This window comes from Bombyx mandarina, chromosome 16 (genome assembly GCF_030267445.1).
Source record: "Bombyx mandarina strain Sakado chromosome 16, ASM3026744v2".
Taxonomy (NCBI): Eukaryota; Metazoa; Arthropoda; class Insecta; order Lepidoptera; family Bombycidae; genus Bombyx; species Bombyx mandarina.
This window is the reverse complement of record NC_143222.1, coordinates 3,858,096-3,884,562: the sequence shown is the minus strand read 5'-3', so window position 1 is coordinate 3,884,562 and position 26,467 is coordinate 3,858,096. Positions and strand designations below refer to the sequence as shown.

The 26,467-nt window shown below is 35.7% G+C and overlaps 1 protein-coding gene across 1 annotated transcript in view; it reads right to left on the bottom strand.

The window, feature by feature from the left end:
* Positions 1-4,409: 4,409 nt before the first annotated feature.
* LOC114252926 (uncharacterized) overlaps positions 4,410-26,467 on the bottom strand; it is a 38,739-nt gene continuing 16,681 nt past the window's right edge. The window contains exon 2 of the mRNA XM_028187620.2: positions 4,410-5,938. Within this exon, the coding sequence (XP_028043421.1) occupies positions 4,648-5,938 (1,291 nt within the window). The 3' untranslated portion in view covers positions 4,410-4,647. The remainder of the gene's footprint in view (positions 5,939-26,467) is intronic.

Below are 26,467 nucleotides of genomic sequence, written 5' to 3'. Positions count from 1 at the left end.
AAGGCTTGAAGTGCAAGCGAGAGCGCGCAATTAGCGGCAAAGAGGCATATTGTAAAAAAAAATGACATAATTGTATTTATGCGTATAAATAAATGTAACTTGATCAATTCAATAGTGATTTCCATTTACCTCCTTCTCTATATATCCATACAAAATATCTATCAAACAAATAAAATTAAAATTTTCTTTTGAAAAATGAAACCATTCCATCAGAATTTTCTTATGATGTTGTCACGTTCAACTATCGTCAGTAAACCGACTTTACAGACAATCGACTTTTTTCCATTAATTACGTTAATTATAATTTTGTGGATTTGATTTTTATTACACGATGTTATGCCTTCACTATGGTGATACGATCGAAGGCATACTAGTCAATCGTTAAAATTTTCGAGTACGTATTTCATTAGAAAAATTGGTACCCGCCTGCAGAATTCGAACATCGTTGCATCGCTCAACACGAATGCACCGGACGTCTTATCCTTTAGGCCACGACGACGTTTGGACTTTTATTACAATATTGACATGGTATGACATATTTCTGGTAAATACGCTCACCGGCCTGCAAATAACCGAAGCTGCAAAAACCGCCGAGTACAGAAAGATGTTTCAAGCTAGACACGATCAGCAATGAAGAGACCGACTTAGGAGATGACATATTACAATTAATGAAAGTATTAAAAATTCATGCCTCTGTTTACAGAATTTTGATGTGGAAACTCTTGAGAGCATTGACCAAGGAATGGTTATCAATTTCATAACCGTAATTCGCTTTTATTGTGAATCGTAAAAAATAATTTTCGCATTTACTTCTATTGAGATTTTATTATCTTGCGTTGGAATATCGCAAAAAGTTCATACGTAATCATTGACCGTGCCATTATGTATGTCAATGCATTCTTTATCAGAAGAGAATAACACGCTTTGACTCAATTTATCATTTCATATTGTTAAAGATGATGTAGGGATTTAATGGAGAATTTGACACTACTAATCGCGAATCGCCAGTTAATTTGAAGAGTGGAATAGCTACAAATAAATGTTCGCCCTCTGAAGGCCAGTGGCGAGAGATTTGAGATAGGGCCTCGTGACCAAATAAAGGAGGCCTTGATTTTGTGCAAAGAAAAAATCACAGTAAAAGCCTCCTTACACTATTTCACCATAAGTTTAACTTGACTTTGCTGTGACCTTACAGCCCATCAAAATTAAAAACAAATAAATACTCCAAAAAAAGGACTATTCTTAGTCCCTCCCATTTGTGTTGCAAAAGGCGACTAAGAGTTCTCTAAGCATTACTCACAAAGTACTGAGTTCGCGGAATAGATTTTAGTGGTGATACGACATATAGCAAGCCCGCAACATTCATGTCTTCCAGTTTTAAGAGCGGAGCGACCGTTATGCAATACAGTTGAGAATTCAAATCCACGTCTTAAGGTGCGTGGTAGTTGTGACGTCTCCATCGATTCCCATAAACGCCGCATGCTCCGAAATCATTCAATACCAATTGCCAGTGAGTAGGCGTTCACGCGTCTATGCCATAAAACTATTGTTAAAAGAATTTTAAATGTCGTTTTTCCATCTGACTGTGTTGGTTTTTTTTTATTGCTTAGACGAGTGGACGAGCTCACAGCCCATCTGGTGTTCAGTGGTTATTGGAGCCCATAGACATCTACAACGTAAATGCGCCACCCACCTTGAGATATAAGTTCTAAGGTCTCAATATAGTTACAACAGCTGCCCCACCCTTCAAACCGAAACGCATTAGTGCTTCACGACAGAAATAGGCAGGGCTCGGACTCACAAAAGGTCCTGCTACCAGTAATTACGCAAATAAAGGTGCAGCCTATGTCCAGCTCTGTACTGGACAATATGGTATTCCTATGTTTTTTATTGATTCAAAACAGCAACAGTATGTATGCATTCCGCGTCCTCTCTCACAGTCATTGGTTATATTCATTTCGTTATCACTACTGAGAATTAGACAATGGACAATGGCTCCTCGATCGTTTACATAACACCAGGAAGAAGTTCGTAGACTTAATAAGCTTGCGGTTTCGGTTGTATTTTATCCTAATTTGAACGCAAAGTGCATTGATTTTGGGTTTAATTTTGATTGTCAATATCTTAAATCTCCTATATGCATAGACTAAACTTTTAGTGTAGATATTTGCACATTCTAAATCCCTTCTATTGTAGAACGTGTGTAATTGTCGCTGCAATTGTCTTTCTGTTATACAATTTGCTACAGACGTGGCTAAATAAATATTATTGTGACTTTTTATAATGTGTAGTGATGTTTAAATGGTTGATCATCTATATTCTCAAATATATTAAGTGTATAATCTATGATCTATATATTAATACGTGAAGCAAAAAGTTTGTATACCTTTTTACGAAAATTGCGCGGACGGAGGAGTATGAAATTTTCCACACTTATATATAGCGGGATCGATGGAGACAGTTGGTTGACGAAATCGGACGGAGTCACGATCCTCAGCAGTGAGGAAGCGATCGAAGACAGAGAGAGATAGAGAGTATAGAGAAGAAGTGCACAATGCCAATATTTTTTTTAAATAATGCATGAAAGATACATTAAATCAATAAAGAAAACATTACACACACTACATACCATGTATTTGACGCACACACGCATGCATACTATTTATTGTCAAACTTTTGTTCTTGACGTCTCTTGTCAAATTGAGAATAGATTAAATATGGTTTGTCTTTGTTAATATTTTTTATAGTGTAGTCTTGGCTAAATTTGTGATTATAGAAGTATAAAATACAATCATAATAGTGTACAAACTTACAATTCCAATTAATTATAGTCGAATTTCGACTACTGCGGGACCTCTAGTTTGAATAAATTCTCTAGTCTCACAATGTTTTCTTAAGTGACTTTTTCTTTTTTTTTGTATTCTTCGTCCGTATTGTATTAAAACTGTAGATATAGAGTGACCACACCCTATATGCTATACTAGCGACCCGCCCTCGCTTCGCTTCGGAAACATTAAATTTTATTATTGATAGCTGAGTCCCGCGATGCTATGTCCCGTCGTACGGCGGGTGACGCCGCGGGGCGAAGCTAGTCTAAAAAAAGTAAAGCCTAAGTTACTCCTTATATCATCAGCTACCTATCAGTGAAATTCCCATAAAAATCTGTCCAGCCGTTCCAGAGATTAGCCGGAACAAACAAAAAGACAGACAAGCAGACAGACAAAAATTGTAAAAAATGTTATTTTGGTGTATGTACCGTATATATATTCATATGCATGTAGTAAAAAGCGGCTATTTCAATATTACAAACAGACACTCAATTTTTATTTATATGTATGTATGTATAGATTTTGTGATGTTCAATAAAAACGTTTTCTATTATGCTCTACGTCTGTGGTTCAATTTGCATTGCATCATTCTCACGCTGGATCCAGATGTTAACATAATTCCATAATTATATATTTAGCCATTATTCGTTTTGAATGAAAACGTATTAATCTGAGCGTGTATTTTTTGTTGAATGTTTTGCCCATTTATTGAGTTACTTATCATCAAGTTTGCTTTCATTTGCTATCATTTTGGAGCATGAAGACGAAGCCTCAATTATATTCTACTAGAGGTCCCGCAGTAGTCGAAATTCGACTATAAATAACTGGAATTGTAAGTTTGTACACTATTATGATTGTATTTTATACTTCTATAATCACAAATTTCGCCAAGATTACACTATAAAAAATAATAACAAAGACAAACAATATTTAATCTATTCTCAATTTGACAACAGACGTCAAGAACAAAAGTTTGACAATAAATAGTATGCATGCGTGTGTGCGTCAAATACATGGTATGTAGTGTGTGTAATGTTTTCTTTATTGATTTAATGTATCTTTTATGCTTTATTTAAAAAAAAATTAGCATTGTGCACTTCTTCTCTATATTCTTCTTCGAAATCCTAGTGTAAAGCTTTGGTGTGTACTTTAACTATCACTACCATAATTTACTTTCATTTATAAATCTGTCCAACATTAAAGTGATATTTATGTCTGAATTGTTTATTCTTTTTTTTATAAAGTACATAATTTTTTTCTTTCTTTTATTGCTTAAATCGGTGGAGGAACTCACAGCTCACCTGGTGGTAAGTGGTTACTGGAGCCCATAGACATCTACAACGTAAATACGCCACCCACCTTGAGATATAAGTTCTAAGATCTCAGTACAGTTACAACGGCTGCCCTACCCTTCAGACCGAAACGCATTACTGCTTCACGGCAGAAATAGGCAGGGCGGTGGTACCTACACGCGCGGACTTACAAGAGGTCCTACCACCAGAAAATATTATCAATGTATTGAATAGTGTTATGATCATTTGCGTTATACAGGAGGGTTGCTGTGGCATTAAAACAGTGGCATTATAACTTCGATACGAATTTATTTTCATTTACATATTATTCTTTTTTTTACTATTCATTCAGGTAAGTTTCTAAACATTAATCCGCTTAGCGGTAAGGTACGTACGGACACAATAAATTAACTTAATAACTAAATCAGTCTGACGGTCGCGCCGAGCGCGGTGCTGCTTATCCTAGTATCACAGATGAGTAGAGCGGTGGGTCGCGGGGCGAAGCGCACCCGCGGGCGGGGCGGCGGTCACTCGTCCGAAGCTGACGAGAGCTGCGTGCTGCCCCCAGAGCTAAACGAGCCGCGGCAAGGTCCCGACTCCGCCGAGCTGTCCGGGGCCGGCTCTCCGCTGCTCGGCGACAATGTCCGCAGCAACTCCAAAGCGGCCTTAGCGCGTTGCCCGTCCGCCGCCGCAGACGACGCGGACGCCGATGCTCTCTCCCAAGCGCTCTTCTCAGGCACGAACAGACGCCGAGCCTCACGCTGCACCCGGCGCGAACGTAGTGCAAACAGGAACGGTGAAGCCGCAGAGGCAAGCAGGAGTAACGCGAGCGATGCGGTGCGCGCACAATCAGCCAGCCCGGGGACAGCGGCGGAGGCCACGGCGGCTGCGGCATGCGGGACGTGCAGCATGGCCAACGCCCCCGTCAGCAAACCGACGCGAGCCGCACGAGATTCTTCTCTATAACGGAACAGGGAGGCGTTTGAAATGCGGCATCGTATCGATGTTATTCTCGATCCATTGTGTGAGGTCTGAGGGGTCCGTTGCTGCACCGCCAAGAGAGGGGCAGCGAGTGATGGTGCCGAACTAACAGACGGTAATCCCTTCCTCAGATCTTCGTTCGACTTTCCATCTTTAGTGCGGGAATTCCGTAGACTGGCAACAGATGGGCAACGGACTGGCCTCTCTGACGGTGGTAACAGAAACGGTCCAAATTTGTTGCGATCGTGCTCTCCGGACGCTACGTCTTCTGATCCGTCTATTCTAAGTGTGAGTCCCTCTCCTTCCCCCTCTTCGATGAGGTTCGGAAGGGGGGGCGGGGGCTCATGTAACTGCAGAGCACTGGCACCGTTCGCACGAGCTCGTAATCCAGACGAGCGCGCCGCACGGTAGATTCTCGCGTACATGACGCAAACTATAGTTATCGGTGCGATCACTCCCAATATCAAGTACACGACGTAGTAGGCGAGCTGGATACCTTGCAGCGCTGATTCGGTCGGATAGTAGTAGTGGAACACGGCGATGGTAGCTCGAATTGCGGCTGCGGATGCCGCGGCGACCCAGGTGGCGGCGCAGAGCGAGCTTGGACGACGCTGTAAGAGACGGGTGTGGCAGCGAAGAGGATCCGTGACGGCGTGGTGCTGGTCGAGTGAAATCAGCATTACGGACAACAGGGCTGACAGGCTGCAGGCTGAGGCCGCCGAGTCGCCTGCCTCCACCCACAGACTGGCGTTTTTCTTCGTCGTATGCTCGCCGAAGAGCGCGGGCGCCAAGAGTGAGGTAGTCAATAGATTCGTCGCTAGAAGATTGATGACGAACCTGTAACAATAGATAAATCTAGTTGAGTACGTGACTCGTGTTTGTTGGGGCCGGCTCATGTTTACTCGGCCGAGTCGAGTTGGGCGTGTGCCGTCAAATACAGGGCTATTTCGTGAGGTTATTCATAATGTTGACACTACTGTATGAAACCTTGCCACAATCGAATATGAAGGCTTCAATTAAACGTAAGACATATCGTTTTTTTTTTTAATTATTAAAGTGTATTATAATTATGTGGTGTACAGCCGCCACACTATTCTTAGTTAATGTATTTTCCGTAATTTTATATTTAAGTACAAAAAAAAAACAAAAAAAACAATGAAATTAGTTAAGTTATTTTCCCGCTACATTTCTAATTTTAAAACGATTAGTAACAGTTCTCGGTATTATCTATAATACTATCTACCGCCAACGAAGCCGTGACCTTACGGTTTGCATTGTGCCAGTAATATAATTTCACAAGGCGATGTGCTCACAGATTATGCGCAAGAGTTACTTTCGTAAGACGCTCGGTCTCTCCTCATTAATGTAATCTGTACTAGTGTGCTTTAGGATATTAGGATTACCCGTTTACTAGGACAAGACCTACTTTGCTTAGAGTATGTGAGAGATACTCGGAACTGCATAAAAAATACAAACAAAGCATAACGGGAAACTGTAAGAATAGTTGATTTACAAAATTATTTGAAACTAGCTGACCCGGCAGACTTCGTAGTGCCTCAATCGATAAATAAAATACCTAAGCTTTTGTATAAAATAAACTTAAAACAAACAAAAGGAATCCGCCCGACGGAGGTCACATCAAAGGAAAAACAAAAATGTTATTTTTATTTAATTCCGAACATTTTCATTCATTTATCTACCTTTTAAACCTTCTCTGGACTTCCACAAATAAATCAAGACCAAAATTAGCCAAATCGGTCCGTTCCCGACTTTTAGCGAGACTAACGAACAGCAATTCATTTTTATTTATTTGAAATGACGTCCGGATATTGCTCACTATATTATATTCATTAATACATATATGACCAAGAAAAATTATATACCATCACAATATATAAACGGATTGTATTGTAAATAAACATTAACTATTTCTTACAAAATCCTCGACACGATATTAAAACCGGGCTGCCGCAGCTTACAAAACCAAACATAACAAACAGTAAACTTGAATTACTTAATGTAATGCTTGAATAATTCTATTAATTTGGTACATGCAATGCTATACGTGTTTTGGCTATTTGGAAATCCGACGTATTTACTCAAGTATACTAAGTGTTTGTTTTGTATTGATGTGACATGTTAACTATCAATCTAGTCGTGTCCACCGGACCTCATTGAGACATGAGGTCGATAACTCAATGTTATTGCGTAACTTTACCGCCCTTCAAAGAGGAATATGTGATAGTTTTCGAAGTCGAAATATTTCTGCTGCAAAATTTGGTGGTATCATCCGGAAAGAATACGTTCTACCATCAGCAAAAAGATAATGAACCAAAAATGTGTCAAACAAAACAAGACGTTGTTTTTAAAGATTTAAGGTTAATAATAAATTAATATTTACTACCTGTTTTCAGTATTTCCTGTTGTATTCACATCAACAACAGTCATTTCATGTATTATTTACATACGTATGAGATTCATTTTTCATTAACAAGATTATATTTATGAAAATTCGTTGTTTGATCGGTTTTTTTTGCGCAAATCGATAAGATAGCTTGTAGCAGATCGCCTATTCCTCCCATCCGGCGCCATTAGTTAAATGTCAAATAAACTTATACATTATCATTGACTTTAGTTTACAGTTTGTAATTTTGAGCATGTTACCGTTAAGATCACTTTATGTGAAACAATTTTTAAAACAATTAACCTAGCAATGTAATTACCATAAAATTAGTGGGTCGAGCCACTGTTAAGTGCTGCTTATAGTTTTGAATTGTTCGAGTAATTTCTATTTTAGTATAAATTTGAATTTTTCGATATTTTTCCTTTGTGTTTTTTTATTTTTTTATTGCAATGATTGGTGGACGAACTCACAGCCCATCTGGTATTAAGTGGTTACTGGAGCCCATAGACATCTACAACGTAAATGCGCCACCCACCTTGAGATTTGAGATCTAAGTTCTCAGGTATAGTTACAACGGCTGCCCCACCCTTCAAACCGAAATGCATTACTGCTTCACGGCAGAAAAAGGCAGGGTGGTGGTACCTACCCGCGCGGATTCACAAGAGGTCCTACCACCAGTAAGTGGTTAATTTTGAAGAACACGTGCGGGGGGAGTCTTTTGAACACGGATATCGTTATTTCCATTAATTAAAATAGTTCCGCTTATTATTATATTAGATAAATTGTATTGTACGGTATCGATTTGTTATATTTAGGAAACAAATTTTACGTATCCGCAAATCACGAATTAGTGAGGTCAATAACTTAGTAGTCATGTTTTTTGTTTTTTTTTTTATTGCCTAGATGTGTAGACGAGCTCACAGCCCACCTGGTGTTAAGTGATTACTGGAACCCATAGACATCTACAACGTAAACGCGCCACCCACCTTGAGATATAAGTTCTAAGGTCTCAGTATAGTTACAACGGCTGCCCCGCCCTTCAAACCGAAACGCATTACTGTTTCCGTAAAGTGTACGAATTGTTTGATAAAAACGAAATAAAACTAATTAATATTACAATCGTAAAACGCAAACCAAGAATTTTGTTTGAACATTCCAACGCTTCAGCCTCAATCAGAACATATCAATTTAAATCAACACACATAATATTTTCAGAGCCATTCAATTATATTTATTTCACAATAATTTTATCGTATTCAAGGCAAGGACGTAGACTTTACCTCCACACCGAAGATAGATAAAGGCGCAGTAGACAAAACGGAATTAAAAAAAAAAACACACAACTATTGTTTTGTATTATGAATTTTCTCATTTCGTCTGTGTTTCCAGATTTTTTTTTTATGATTGTAGGATCACTGTTGGCCCGGAGGCCTTTCCAGTTTCACCAGGACAGGTGGGCGAGGTTTCCAGATCTGGATGATAGCTCATTACGGCCTTTCGCCGCATCACAAGTCCAGATTGTTCCTGCATTATCATAGCGGCCTTGTATTGACATTGGAAGATCGACCTTCGTCAATTGACTATTAAATCATTTGAAAAACTAATGAGTTATTTGTATGTATGTATGCATCCGGTGCAAGATTTTTCATTATTAAACTAACAAGAGGAATTCTTGGGGCGTTTGTGAATAGAAAGTAAAATAAGTTCATCTGCGAAATAATTAGTGTGGCGATTCTCATTGATGTGGTGAATTTTAAATAGATTTTTTTGTTATTGTCTAGATGAGTGAACGAAATCACAGTCCACCTGGTTGTTAAGTGGTTACCGGAGCCCATAGACATCTACAACGTAAATGCGTCACCCACCTTGAGATATAAGTTCTAAGGTCTCAGTATAGTTACAACGGCTGCCACGCCCTTCAAACCGAAACGCATTACTGCTTCACGGTAGAAATAAGCAAGGTAGTGGTACCTACCCGTGCGGACTCACAAGACGTCCTAGCACCAGTAAAAAGAATCATAAAAGAAAAATAGATAAATGGTTGGGAATAAATTATGCATGCTAATCCGGCCCCCAAAAGAGAACGACGTTTAAACATATAGATAATAAACATCCAGACAAAAAGCAAAAAAAAAAGTTGATCACACGAATGTTTGCCCGATGTAGGACTCGAACCCGCGACCCTAATATTTCCCTTAGCTCGATTATCCTAATCGACCCTAAGATGTCTGACGACGGTGCTAATCATTGTGGCTTCTCCGACATACATATATGCTTCGTTGAGTTTCTTACGCCCATATTTCTAAGTTGAAAACAGTTTTAAGATTTAAAATAATTGATCGTTAAACATGTAAACAGTTTCACGAAAGGTTGTGCAAAATAAACGATTTGAACTTGGTATAAAAGAAAACTGGCTGCGTCGAGTTTTGCTTCTTGCCTCCTTTTAACTAATCCGTTCTGTGCTTAAATAAATAATTAAACGCATCGTGATTAATATATTATTTATATTCCACGATCACGCGAATACGGAGAGGTCGTTTGTGATTTTTTTTTCTTTCTTTCATACGAGACCGAAATTATGCTAGTTTTAATTCGGAAGCCATCATCGCTCAAAACGCTAATGAAAATAAACATTTCAACGAGAAAATATTACACTTTCGTTTTATTTTAATAACGTTAGAGCGTTTGTTTGGATTTATGTATTTCTGGGGGCTCCGATGAAAATTTAAATGAACGCCATTTTTGAAGTTTCGCGTGTCGCTCCTCAACAATGTTCTCGAAACATCCAAAGAATTTGTTGCGTCATTAATTTAAAAAAAAAAAAAGACTTTCCAATCTAAATTTTCTTTTTGTTTAGTCTTTAAAGATTATCTTAAGAATCCATAGCTTCTTCTATTCTACTTAATAACAATAGTATAGCATGCTCTGAGCCACAATTTGCCTCATTGTGGCGCCCTCACTTCTCAAGAGAAGCCGCATTCATGTTAAGACATTTATAGGGCTTGATAGCCGTTTATTAGTAGATCGGTTAAGCCCATCTACGAACAATTATATAAACAACGTCATTATACTGTCAACACCGAAGCACTAATGAACATCGTGCAAAAAGCACAGTTTCAGGAATATTTTACATCTGTGCCAATTTCGCAACGCTATACCGTATTTATTAAAAGAACTCATCCGGAAAACTCCAAAAGAACTGTGTCAAGACTTTTAAAACGTTATAACTCAAATAAATATTGCTCCTTAGTTTTTATTTTAATTTTATTAGCAGTAAAAATCTATGTATCAAAATAGCGGTGACAGACTCGCGTCTTCTGCGAATCGGTTTTAAGAATAGGAAACGGGTCCTGTTATATTTCATTTGAATGTTTTTTTGGAGGGAAAACATCTGTAGCGTTGTCGTATTTTGACATTCGATGAAAAGTGACACTTAAAAGAGATAAACATTATTATACATTTGTTCGATTGACCTGAGTATGAGATGGAATACTCCAGAAGGTTTCATTTATATGTGAGCTATGCATGCTTTTTTTTAAACAAAATTTGATTGGGATATATAGAGACGGAATTGATTATACAATAAATATAATTATTTTCGTTTCATTCTTGTGTACAAATCATAATATGGATAAAAAAACTTCTGTGGTATTTTAATCTGGTTTTTGCTATGCTTCTTTTGTGGTGCGATGCTGTTTATTAATGAATGGGATAACTTTGTTATAAATATCGTATTTTTAGAACTGAATAGATAGATAAGTGCTTGGTCATTATTATTAAGTGTGAAAACGAAAAAATACATTTTGAGCAATGGCTTGGGTTTTCCCTTTATACACCGGACGCCATCTTTATAATCGTCTTAAAAAAAATTTATAAAACAAAGTTAATTAAGTGCTTTAAAATCATTTTAATGTTTATGAGAACAAAAATACTAAAATTCGGAGAACATGTCAAATAAACAATACCTATTTATATAAATAGGCTGTTTTTTTTTTTCATTTACTTCAGATTTTGCATCTATATTACATTCATTAACATTTCATATTGTATACTAAAATCATGCATACTTTATTCAAAGCATAATTTATTTATGTTATATTAAACATTTATAAGTATAAATATACATAAAAAAATGTTTGGATTCCTCAGCGGTATAGCAATTTTGTTGAAAATTAAAATGCCAAACGTAAATCTCATACATAATTAATTTGAGTACATAAATCTCTAGTTTACATACGAAATTAACTCATCGTAAAAGTAATTAATGTGATACTTGTAATTGTACGCCTTGTTTTAGCGAACGATCGACACCGTAAATTTAATTACTGTGATTGATTTATTGGTTTACGGGTGAATAAGATTATTTTTTATTGCTTAGACAGGTGGACGAGCTCACAGCCCACCTGGTGTTAAGTGGTTACTGGAGCCCATAGACATTTACAAAGTAAATGCGCCGCCCACCTTGAGATGTAAGTTCTACGGTCTCACGGCTACCCCACCCTTCAAGCTTCACGGCAGAAATAGGCAGATTTAGGAACAATGCATATTTTGGAAGAGACATTCGGTGTGTGCAACCAGTTTGGTAGCGAGTGATAGTTTAGATTGCATTAGTTTAATGTATTCCGAATAAGGGAAGAGTTATGTCCAATACTTGTAAAAAAACTGTGAAGAGAGATTTTAATTTTTTCAACCTGTAGTTTAATAAAGACTAGACGGTTTTCTGTCTCTCTCTCTCTGTCTTTCTCTCTCTCTCGGCTACACCAAGCTAATTGGCAATTTTTCGACGTAAACTTTTTTATACACACTGTGCTCCTTTGCTCCACACTCCATAACAGTAAATCACCTTGTCTATGTTAACCTATCACTTGTCGCTGGTTATATTGACAGCAGTGACCTGTACGTTCGAAGTCAGAGTACACTGACACAGTACTAAGCTAGTCGAGCGCTTAGCCAACAGTTGCCGTGCGAGCAGAGATTAAATAAATTGAATACGGAAGCTGGCGAATTGAGCCGAGTGCAAGGGAGCATGATATCCTGTGATGTCATGTCACTTTGCATTGTTTTTTGTTTTTCATTGCTAAGTGAACGATATTACCTGGTGTAAAGTGGTTGCCGGAGTCCATAGACATCTACAAAGTAAATGCCACCACCCAAATCGAGACACAAGTTCAAAATCTCAGTTATGACTGTCACAACGTATCTACAGTTACTTAAACGTATTGCGTACTATTTGTAGTATACTGGTTAGATTTTTACCAATTGATGGTATTTAAATGAAGTGGTATCTGTGGAATTGAGTAGAATACGAATTTAATATTGTCCTAAAAAAAAATAACATACATAATAAATACTCCTTTGATTTTTTGTGTTTTGTCCTGAATGATCAAGAAACCCTTTGCCTTTTCAAAATTAATTTAAAATCACTATCGTAAAATCCACACTATCCAACTTCAAAACGTAGTAAATAGCACAATGTCTTGTGCTAATAGTTGCTAGTTAATTAATTAGAACTAACCGTGTTAAAAGCACGTATCGAGTGGAATTTGCCGGTCACTTAACTTTATTACCTGTCAGTCGTGGAACAGGCGAAACTTGCCCAATGTCAACACTGGCTTGACCTATTTATGAACCAATGGGCTTTGCGATACCGAATCTGGAAAAATGGAGAAAAAGAATTTCGATCCCAAAGATTAACATTTCCATTATAAAATCAATTTGTAATAATAACTAAACGATTTTTTAAATGTCATTTAATATTATTTTACTGGTAGAAAATTATAAAAGATTAAAATATAATGTTAAATGCATATTCATAATAGTATGTATAATGCTAAGGTCGACTCGGGAACTAGGAAGCAATTAAATTTATCAAGTCGCCACCCATTATAATTGATTAAAAACAGAAACAATAGGGTATACAATGGATATCAAGTCAATAATTATTGTAACGCTAAATCCATTGGCTTTTTTATTTGGAATTAAAAGACAAAACTGTCGCTTTAAAAAAAAAAGTTGAGTTGATTGTCGCAACCCTTTGCCTCGGAGAGAACAAAAATAAAGCATCTTCGCGCTTAGAACCAAAGCCTTGAAGAGTGTGATATAATAAAAAGATTATGTAGATTTCATTATCAATAAATACATTTATGTTATAAACACACAATTATTAAGTAGCTAGGTACTGACTTTTACCGGTTTTCAACATCCGTTTTGTAATGATATGCGTGCACCGTTTGTTCATTGTAATTGTTATTATTAGAGACATTATTTTAATGGAAAAACATACGGTCTTAGTCGGATTTTCTTTGTCATAGTGATCGTGGTTGCTTTGACAGTGTACACGCATTCGTTAGGTCGCCTGAGGGTTCCTTTCCCGGCGATGCGCTTCTTTTTTTTTCCCTACCTATATTGATAGCCTTGAGAGGCTATTTCAGATTCGCCTTGACGTGTAGGTGAGCTCACGGGGCTCAAACCGGGGCTGTTGCTAGCACTGGCCCTAGCAAGAGCAGTGGTTCGCAGAATCTACCACCGGATCGGAAACGCGACCCACTGAGAAGATCCGGCGAGAAACTCAGTGGGCAACGATGCCCTTCCAGAACTGGTGGTTAAAAGCCATTCGAGTACATTTGACCATGGTGGAGGGTAGTCAGCACAATATTCAAACGAATAATTACTTTAGTAGTAACGTAATCTCGAAATGTACGAAACAATAACATAACGATAACACACGCGAAAATAAACCAGAACAGCAGTTTTAATTAGATAAGTTATTCTATATCTGTTAATTTCATTAAGGAACGAGTTAATCGCAGAATGAAGATAATGAAATACTAACCGACTTCAAAATAGGAGGAGGCATGCGTTTCTTACGTGTGCACTAATATCTGAACTTTTTTGTAGGTGAATCGATTCTGACTGAAATTCCCTAATTCATTTCAAATCACAATTGAAATGGAAAATGTCAATCCTCTTTCAGATTTCTTGTCTCAGAATCCATAGGGCATAAGGGAGCTTCTACTATGGACAAAAGATAGGAGGCAGCAGGAAAATAGCCATATTTAAAAAAAATGAAACATAGGAAAAAGTGGTTCATAATATTTAGAGCGTTGACAACGATGTTAACATTCCAAACAGACATAAAAGCACCGTACTTTTTAGTGGCCAATAAAAAAATCAAAAATGTTAATGTGACAATAAAATGTCGCATTCGCGGTTCCATTGGTTCTGTAACACAATAGACGTTTACACGACCAATATGGCGCCGACCGGCTTGTTGCTATTTAATGAGCCATTACACCGTAATTAACTGATTTAAAAGTAATGGCGGCCGCAATGGAACACGTGCTGGTATAATGTTACGTGTTTTCATGAAAATCATCTTGCATTTACGAAACATTTATCTTAATTAGATATTCTTAGAATTGAATGATCTTCGAAAATTGGACCGGTTCAATTGATTCTGTTACGAACTCGTTCTGAAATATTTTAATAATAAACACACTTAATCATTAGGAGACTTTTTGTCGTACCCATTAATTTAAATTTAGAAAGCAAGATTTTTTATTTCGAACCTCATTATTGTTGGATCTAAGAATAAAATATATTTTTTTTATTATTCCCACCCTCAAGACTGTATGAGCTAACTTGTTTACGATATTTTTATTAAAAAAAGGGTACGTGTACTCATGTACGTGCGTAAGAAGTTATACTTTATTTTTATTAAATTTATTTGTTTTTTTATTTATTTAAATTTTAATCAATTTGAAAAAAAAACGATTAAACAACATCCTCAAACACGCATATTGGACATCCCTTTTCTTGACATCGTATAAATTCGGTAATTCTCGGTACGGTTCGGAAAGTTCACCTGCGGCTATATTCAGACTCGCCAAGTCACGTCGGTCGTATTGTAATGAGCGATTTAGTGGGCAACTTCATTCTGTTAATTTTGTGTCACGGTGCGCGCGCATCGTAATATTTCACTCTCATAAATTTTTCATAACGCGCCTAAAGAAGTATAACTTCAAAAATACTCTTTAAACACGATCACAATTTGAAAATATTATCAAGAAACATAACAGAAAATAATTAAATTTCTAATAACCTTCATATGAACACGCGTGATTGTTAGAAAGTACGTGACACAAGTTTATTTTAACGGAACTTGCTCAATCGCAATAAAAATACTCTTTAGAATGTGATTTCAAAGAGTGTTTCATCATTTTTATAATCAACTCAACGTTTTACTATAGTTTGCTTCTGTTTGGTAATATAAAACAATTCCGTTTGCGAATCTATCTATAGTAGAGGTCCCGCAGTAGTCGAAATTCAACTATAATTAATTGGAATTGTAAGTTTGTACATTATTATGATTGTAATTTATACTTCTATAATCACAAATTTCGCCAAGGTTACACTATAAAAAAATATTAATAAAGAAAAACAATATTTAATCTATTCTCAATTTGACAACATACGTCAAGAACAAAAGTTTGACAATAAATAGTATGCATGCGTGTGTGCGTCAAATACACGGTATGTAGTGTGTGTAATGTTTTCTTTATTGATGTAATGTATCTTTTATGCATTATTTAAAAAAATATTAGCATTGTGCACTTCTTCTCTATATTCTCTATAAGTGTGGAAAATTTCATACTCCTCCGTCCGCGCAATTTTCGTAAAAAGGGATACAATGTTTTTGCTTCGCGCATTAATATATAGATAACCTTCGTAGTAAATGCACTATCGTAATTAGGATACGTTGCACGAGTTTTATAACAATAAAAAAAAAAGAAATAGTACGTTCAGAAACCGCATTGAAAAAACTCTGGCACCAGTTTCCTTTCACAATTCCAAATGCGCATGTCTTTACGTTTACTAGTCGTTACAATTAATTATACCTTTGTCAGAATGTTCGAGAGTAAAATTAAAAATATAGTTCCGCCATAGGTACATGTTTACACCACATTACGTTGAGGTTAACTTTCAAAATGCGTTTGTGAAATTCGTCCTTGCTTTTTTAGTGTTAGGTTATATTATGTTGATGAATTAATTGTTTATTATGCATTCAAATTAAGAATAAAGTTAAAGAACCTCTTTCAGGAGCTTTTTTTTTTCTTCTTTTTTTTTTTATTGCCCTTGTATGCAGACGAGCATACGGCCCACCTGATGGTGAGTGGTTACCGTCGCCCATGGACTTCAGCAATGCCAGGGGCAGAGCCAAGCCGCTGCCTACAAAATCTTCTGTAATCTCATAAATAAACTATTTAATTTAGTGAGCATTGTTCTGTTGTGAGCAGCCAGTGCTAGTTTCCTCAGTAATAAAAACGTGATAAAAACTGTCATTGACATAAATAAAATCGGTCGTAATTAGGTATAGTTCGTAATCTTGAATATTTATTATATCTTCTTACTGAACATAAAAATTGAATTAAAATTGCGTAATATTTGAATTCCTTGCGATGCCTTTTATCATTATGATCTTAAGTCGAAATTTTCTATAAATATACAAGGAAAACTTGTCCGACGAGAGGTTTTCCCAGACAAAGCTCCGCGGTGTGGAGATTAAATCTTATTCAGCTCCTGAATTATTGATGGAGCGATACAGATCGGTGACTGCGCTCCATTGGAAACTTGAATCATATTAGAGATTCTTTTTATTGTTATAAAGAGGTTTTATTCTCTTTTTTAGTTTTCAAATTCATATTATAATCTACGGCTCACGACCGACCTCAGAATTATTCGCTTAAAAAAATGAATTTTCTAATTCTTTCACAGAGTCTTTTAAAATCGATTGTCAAAATTTTAGTGTGGCATCGTCACACATAACCTTTTGTCGATAGAGGATTAAGTAATAAAAAAAAAACTGCATTATTCAATACAAAACACGCACGAAGGCCACGCTACAATTACTGGCTATGCATTCTGTATTTTACGTGGTCTTTAAATTTGTATTATAATCACATATCGACAAAGATGAACGTGATTATATTTTTTCATGTCATTTTAAAGAGCATTGTGTATACAGCTTCACGTATAGTTTTCATGAGAATTATTTTCTCGATAATTCATTTAAATATGCGCAAGTTTTGCTCTTTATTGTAAGGTCATTGGCATCGACGTTGGGTATTAGAATTTTTTTTTTTCGTATTATACCTAAGTAGATTTAGAACGTGTATAATTTGCTTCTAAAAAAATATGTTATTTCCTGCCAGTTACTGGAGTGAAACGAGTGGATTTAAAAAAATGTTACATTATATGCATGCTTTAGTGTATTTGGTTTGTAACAAAAAATATAATATTAACCAATGAAATGCGACCTCTTCTGTAAAAATAAACGATTTATTTTGTCAATTAATCGAAAATTGTGTAGAATAATAATAAATTAATAATACATATATTTTTTTGGTATTTATTTGTAAATTTCGACACTTGCTACCGGTTTATTGTAAAATTCGCCAAATCACAGACAAAGCTATCTTTTGTTTTAAATAATTTTATTCTATGCTTGTTACCAAGTATGATTCATTTCAAGTCTTTGTTATGTCATCGATTGTAAAACTTTAAAAGATATTGCAATGCGAACACTATGGTTGAATATTTAGGGGCTGCACACGTTTGTGTAGTCCGTCCGACCTTATTCAGAGGAATTTTCCGTTTTCGCCGTGATTCTGGCAGGACACGAAAAAAAACAAGATTTATTTGTTATCGTTATCACATAAGTGTTTCCCTTTGCCCGCACCTAGTACTTGAATATCAAATAAAAAAATAAAATTTTCTCTTCCAATGCCTCGAAGAGCTCGTGGCGTTTAAATAATTATTTGAAAAAAAAAAGCAATAATTTCCCATTCGCAAAGCACAATAGAATAGTAATTATAAGACGGAAATGACTCTCCATTGTTCGCGGGAAAGGCGTGTCGGACGTTTCAGGATACAAATCGTATTGGCAGAAGCCGTAAATGAGAATGTAGAGTAGCAGTAGATGGAAGAAATCGAATTTTAAATTTAGACGTATTATAAAATTTCCTTATCTGTTTTAAAGTCTAATATGAAATCGGATTTAATCTGACAAATTATGTCGGTCTGCCTTGTTTTTTTGTTTTTTTTTTATATTCTAGGCTTAGGTATTTATTTGTTATGTGTCAATCGTTTAAAAAGGATATTATGTTGAATGAATAACAATTATTATTTTAGATGTAGAAATTCTAACTTTTTTTTTTTTTAATTTTAAATATTTTATTATAAAATTTCACTACAAAAAGATTTATTCGAAGAAAGTTTTATTTAGAAATGAACAGTATAGTTTTCAACAGTATTGTTTTTTAATTGTTAACTTGATAAACATTTTGTTAAATTTAAATTTATTTTTTATTTAATTTTTTATTTAATTTTTAATAATTATTATTATATTATAATACTATGTATTAATTGTATGTATATTTACGGAGATATGTATGTGTACATAAATGTATATGTATTTCACTGGAATGGTACACCGCGCGTAGTTCGTTTCCAAATGATTCTTGTCCACCTGATTGTTGTCTGGAAGAGATCGCTTTTAGCGATAAGACCGCCAATTGTACTTTTTGTTTTTAATGTATCGCACTATTTATTTGTTTTTTGGTGTACAATAAAGAATACTCTCTCTCTCTCATTTTGTTGATATTTTTCGCGCATGCGTACATTGATCAAATGAAAAATTAACCTTCACTTATACTTTTACATATTTTTTTTATTGTTTAGATGGGTGGACGAGCTCACGGCCCACCTGGTGTTAAGTGGTTGCCGGAGCCCATATACATCTATAACGTCCCACCTTGAGATAAGAGTTCTAAGGCCACAGTATAGTTACAACGACTGCCCCACCCTTCACATCGAAACGCATTACTGCTTCGCGTCAGAAATAGGCAGAGTGGTGGTACCTACCCGTGCGAACTCACAAGAGGTCCTACCACCTGTAAAGCCCGGTATATACGAATATAAATAGCTGGAAAGGAATGCCACACAAATCCCATCCAAAGGATTTCCTGTGTTATGACAACGACCCTCGTCGTAACAGTCAAAGACACCACCGAGTCGGCATGATCATCATCATAGTCGGTTGCTCTTGGCAGAGCAGTTGTGGTCGTGTGGAATCCTTGCTTATTAAATCCCTGACAGATGTCCTCCATAATTCGCCAACTGAAGCTTGGCGGACACACTCGTTTAGTGGAGCTTTGGTAAGGTCTTTCACTCGATCAGTTCATCGCATGAGGTTTATAGTAACGAATCGGCATAGGATAAGCATTCTTGTGAGCAAAGTCAGATGATGAAACTCGTGAATCTTGACACGACAACATTGAAAGATAACTATCGAGAATTTATATTTTGCATCTCATACGATGCACACAATCTAGACATTTGAAAATAATGCCTCATTCATATTTATATATCAGTAGAATTAAAAATGAATTCAGGTTAGTGTTTAAAAAAAAAAACAATATAAAAACTTTCACATTTAGAACGATATATTTCGTATTTTTAATGCGATGACAATAATACAAAATGAATTGTTTGATTCCACAAAAGTTTTTATTTTATTTTATTTTTGAATTGGCAGCATTTTTTTTTTGCGTTGGCAAACCCAAAGAACTTTCTCTGTCGAAATGAATAGAGCGGTAAATGCAAAGGCTTTAAGGCTTTTCAACGCTTCACAGCCGCGAGAGTTTTGATGAGCGAATGCATCGACCTTCACCCAGTTAATGCTAACCCAGTTCTCGGGTCTTTGCTCAATGTACACAAAGCACGTGTAAACTAAGTTTTCTTTTTTAATCCATTAGCCAGGCATACGCTATAAGCATACTATTTGTAGGGCGATTTTATGAGATGAGTGTTTACGATGTATTACGATGTGTATTACGATGCAAATCCGTTCGTTTTTTTTAAAAATAAAACGATTAAAGAGCTCTCATTGCAGAACTAGTAGGTTCCGTAATCTAAGCAGAGAACATTCAAATCAAATCAAATCAAAAATTTTTTATTCAACGTAAATGAAAGTACATACTTGTTGAACGTCAAAAGAACTACCGCCAATTCACAAGAACTAGCCTCCGTCCTGAGAAGAATTGGCAAGAAACTCAGCGGGCATGACTTTTTTTTTTTTTAAATTTGAAATTATTATTTATTTATTTTTTAATATTAGATAAAAAAAATTAAATATGAATTTTTTACAATGAGTATTATAACGTAACAATTACTACAATATTGAAATGCCCGGAGCGAGCAACTCATTCCCACTTTCTAACTTACAGCACATTCTAACTTATAGTAGCTAATATACAGGATAGTATTAGCAGAGCACAAAAACCAAATTAGGCCTCTTTCATAGGAAGAATATTACTTAGAGTATTCCTTATTAGTTACCATAAAGTGTATTAGAATGTGCAGAGATACGTTAGAGTTTTATTAGCTACGTACGGTCAATAATATTATAGAGGTAAATTTATAACGGTATAGAATATTCCAGAAGTCCTCGACTTGCAACCCTAATAGTTCTACCTCGCCCTCTTATCGAAGTTTCATTACTTAAGAGACTATTTGTATACGACAGTTCAGTAGTTATTAGTTTACAGACACACCCCTATTCATGTGACATTGGTTTTCAATGTCAATATATACTCGTAGGTAATCGATTCTACACTTAAATCTTAACGCTGACAAGTAAGTACTAATATTTCTTAGACTTATTAATTAATAGCGATTTGTAAGTACCTACACGTATCATTAAGTACATAACGAATTTTAATACGTTTTCATTTAAGTAGGTAAAGTAATTAGTGTCATTAATAATCGCGATAATAAAAAAAGTCCCTTATTTGGTATGTACAAAAATAATGGGAAATTATTGAGGTTACAATCTATATAAAAAATAGGGGAACATTAAAGTTTATCGAGCTAATTTAAACAATACAGAATTATGATATATTCAATAAACAAATAATGTATAATATTTAATATAGTTTCGCAAATCCTCAAAAATTGGCACTTTTTGTTTTTTTCACATGTATTTCATTTACCGTTCTATTTAATACGCGCCTCAACTAGAACAGTGAACATTTTGAAATTTTGACGTAAGCTAATTCCCTTGAAAATTATTATTTGCAAGTTAGAAATGAGACCTAAAAGAATTGATATAGATTTGAAATTACAAATAAAACATTGAACAATCCTAGTCTTTTCTTATTTGATAAGCAATTTTCGTCGGATTCTTTGCACGTGTACGAACGTACTAGATTTCTTCGTGATTATAACTAAATAAATATTGATACAGCAATTCTGAATGGCGTGATAATGATAATGTAAGACGATTTCGCGTGGAATTCCATTTTTATTTGTTGATGCCAAAATAAATTGATTTTACGACGAAGAAAAGAAAAACAACAAACATAATTGAAAAAAAAATCAATTGGATTGTATCCCGAAATAATAATAATATTATGATGTAATAAAATAAAATAAAGTATCTCTTTATGAAGTACCGATACAAAGGAATGAATATTCGAGCCCTGAACAAGAAATAGTTCATTAATATTCGTTCTTAAGATTCTTTCGAGTTGCAACTTTAATATGTCTTTGTTTTCTTTATTTTATATTATGATAGTTTTATATGAATGCGATTGGAATACCTTTGTTTTATAGATTAAGAAATTTATATCACTTCCCATATGTAATCAAATAATAATGTAACGTTATTAATTCTTAATGCGGTTTTGAAGGAGATACAGTAGATAAGACAGCACAGGCGTTGCCGGGGAATTACCGCGGGTTCTCATTTGATATTCCATCGAGTTAGCACGCCTGGGCCACTGAGTTTCTCGCCGGATTTTCTCAGTGGGTCGCAATTCCGATCCGGTGGTAGATTCTGAGAAACACTGCCCTTGTTAGTGTTATCCAGTGTTATCAAATTTGCCAGGCTGAGCCCCATGAACTCACCTAATCCTTCGGTGAAGCTGGTATAGCTCCTCAAGGCTACCATCAAACCAGGCTACCAGGATACCTAAAAACAAGCCTACGTTCGGGAACCGTCATATATTACTATCCACATCTCTTCTGAGTTAAGTCTTATTATTAGCATTTTTGAAGCACATTTTTTAGACATTACACCGATAGATACACCTTCTAAATGCTCTATCTCAACAATGATAGTATGCATAGAAGTTCGACTATGACAGACATTAACGCTTCATCATGCTTCAAGAATCCGCCACGAAACGCGACTTTATCAAAGTAAGATAATAAGTTCGTGTCATCCTCGATTCCACTCCGTGACGCCTTCATTAGCCGTCCCGACAATTTTAGTGGAACTAAAATAAATGGATCGTCGACTATTTGTTTCTCGTTAACAATTATTGTGTTCTTTGACACGGCGCTGTGTTGTCATGATTCATTTTGTTCAGCGCGAACAGTTTTAAACATAATAAAGATTCCGTACTTTTTTATTTTGTCAAGCATTTCAAAGGGATCCTTAAATATATGTGTGGACGAGCTCACAGCCCACCTGGTGTTAAGTGGTTACTGGTGCCCATAGACATCTACGACGTAAACGCGCCACACACCTTGAGATATAAGTTCTAAGGTCTCAGTATAGTTACAACGGCTGCCCCACCCTTCAAACCGAAAAGCATTACTGCTTCACGGCAGAAATAGGCGGGGCGGTGGTACCTACTCGTGCGGACTCAAAAGAGGTCCTACCACCAGTAAATTTTGTGTAATAGTTTCTTTAATATGTAACGAGAGCTACTTTTACGGCTTAATAGTTTATTATTTTCATTATATTATTATATTTTTGAGATTTCGTATACTTCACAATTCTTGTGGTGTCTACGGCTGACTAAGATGTTCTTCGTCGAAATTTGAATATCGACGACTTATATACTATATGATTAAAAAAATCTATAATGTTAATAATCTAATTTTCTAAGATATTGCATTTTAAAAGTTTTAATTGTGTCTACAACACGCATACACCAAAGAAAATACTGTCATTAAATTCGTCTACATCATTCTCGAAAAATTAAGATGATTAATGATAATAAATCGTGGAAAGTTGAATATCGACGACTTATTTACTATATGATTAATAATTTTATAACGTTAATATTCTAATTTTCTAAGATATTGAGTTGTAAAAGTTTTAATTGTGTCTACAAGAAGCGTACACCAAAAATAATACTCTTTTTGAAATCGTCTACATCATTCTCGAAAAAATAAGATGATTAATGATAATAAATAAAATGTAAGTCTGTAAACACTAAAGCGGTCAAATGAATAGTCGGATTCAGTACATACAGAACAACTGTAATTTTCATATAATAATAATACTTTACAGGTATACAAAGTCATCAGAAGCATAACGCATCCATCTTGGTAATGTTACTAAAAGACTAAAGGACGACATATTTATAATAAAAATATGTAACAAAAAAACCGCTTTCACAATACACCAAGAGCTATATACATATGTGTACGTTCTCTTTAGAGATCGATTCATTAATATATCAAATTGTTGTCATGTTACTGACCTCACAAGAATAAGACGATTGAAGAAAAATATAATAAAAAAAACACCGCATGACAAATTTGTTTTTTTTTTGTTCTTTATAAATTTTGTTTTGCGTACATTTTTTTTGTTTTCTGGTTTCTTTTCTCGTCCAACTAATGAAGCATGGAGACAATTTTAAATATGTTTAGATTTATCAAGTTATGTTTCCGGATATCAGTGCAGCGAGTGTCTTATCCGTTATCGCGGTAAGGTAAGGAATATCGTCTTGTATAGGGGACACAGCGAAAAAAGTGTAATACATCTGTAATACAGCAAGATACTGTTGGAAGACTCACCGAAATAGCGCTAGTGTAGGAAGTGGAAATGAAATGAATATAGCAGTTTTTTTAATTGCTTAGGTTGGTTGACGAGCTCACAGCCCACCTGGTGTTAAGTGGTTACTGGAGCCCATAGAAATCTACAACGTAAATGCGCCACCCACCTTGAGATATAAGTTCTAAGGTCTCAGTTTTAACAGTACAACGGCTACCCTACACTTCATATTACTGCTCCACGATAGAAATAGACAGGGCGGTGGTACCTATCCGTGCGGACTCAAGACGTCCTACTACCAGTGATTCCGCAAATTATAATTTTGCTGGTTTGATTACACAATGCTACACAATGTTATTCCTACACCGTCGAGTCAATCGTGAACAATTGTTAAGTACGTATTTCATTAGAAAAACTGGTACCCGTCTGCGGGATTCGAACACCGTTCCATCGCTCAACACGAATGCACCGGACGTCTTATCCTTTAGGCCACGACGACTTGAAAGTGTCGAAGTTTTAGGCGCTATTTTTAAATCTTTCCACTTGCTACTGTGGTGCCACCTTAATTGGGTCCCTTTCAGCTAACACTTTTTATTAAGTTGGTGCTCCATAATTAAGACAGAAACAGATATGTGGGTAAACTTTAAGTCGAAGTTTTTGCAACGTAGGTTGTCGCTATGGCCCGATCGTACTGTTTATGGTCGAACAGGTATTCAACGACTCTGAGTCATTATACTAGATCGTGGCTTGATTTAATTGTGCTTCTAGAATTAAAGTCGTATTTAAATTTAAATGGAACTTTTAGCGGTCAGACCAATCCTGATACGTAATATTTATTAAGAAATTCTCGTTATGTTGTCCTTAAGTAAGAAATCTTTTTTTTTCGCGTTTTATTTTTAAACTTATGGACAAGCTCACGACCAGAATAGTGTCGTATCTTTTCCAGAGCGAGATATATATAGACATCACAGCACGAGGTTTGTATTTTGTAACGGGTGTCCCATTAAGCAAACACCACGACATCTTCACGCCAGAAATAGGTAAGGCACTAGAATAGCACCCGTGGATACTCACAATACGCTCGGAAGATTCGAATGTCATTAATTCTATTCACACTTACATCAAATATCATCTATTCTAAGACTACGTATCTTTAAATTTAGTGTATAACTGAATAGTTCGCGTTTACTGGTGGTGGGACCTCTTGTGAGTCCGCACGGGTAGATACCACTACGCCGCCTATTTCTGCCGTGAAGCAATAATGCGTTTCGGTTTGAAGGGCGGGGCAGCCGTTGTAACTATACTGAGACCTTACAACTTATATCTCAAGGTGGGTGGCGTATTTACGTTGTAGATGTCTATGGGCTCCAGTAACCACGTAACACCAGGTGGGCTGTGAGCTCGTTCACTCATATAAGCAATTAAAAAAAAAAAAAATCGTTTTCATGCTATCAATACAAAAGTTTGTTCTATTTTAATAAAATATGATAATAATATGCAAATATTATAATTTTAACACATCCGCGTTTTTGTTGAACCCAAAAGAACGATATCAAGGGCGCGCTTGTGTATTTAGTTACTTTCACAACGATACCCACTTAAATTATTTCAAGCTCAATGAATCTACGTATCGTTTTGTAACTTAAAGTCAGAGTACACAAAAACTATAATAGAAAGTATAACAGAATTATGAATTGTAACAACATACATACAGCTCAGAGCGCGATTTATATTCAGAACATCCGGTTCCGTAAATATTTCGATTCGGTGCCGCCATGTCTAACGGCTGTTTAACAAACCATTCATAACCGTTGCACGAGCATTCGAAATATGAATACGAAAATAGAATGTTGAATTGTTTTTCGTTTTTTTTTTGTTTTTTTTTTTTTTTATTTACCTTCACCGACGACATCTTAACCGCAACTGCCACAAATTATATTATATGTATTATCAATTTACAAGGCCAACATAATGCTTACCTAGCTCGGATAGTAATCGTGATATCTAAAAACGTCTTAATAATAATATTATGTATATTGCAGATATATGTAAATGATTTTAGTTTCACACCTGCGAATGTATATTGGACACTTCTTTTTGCTATCTTTCTTGT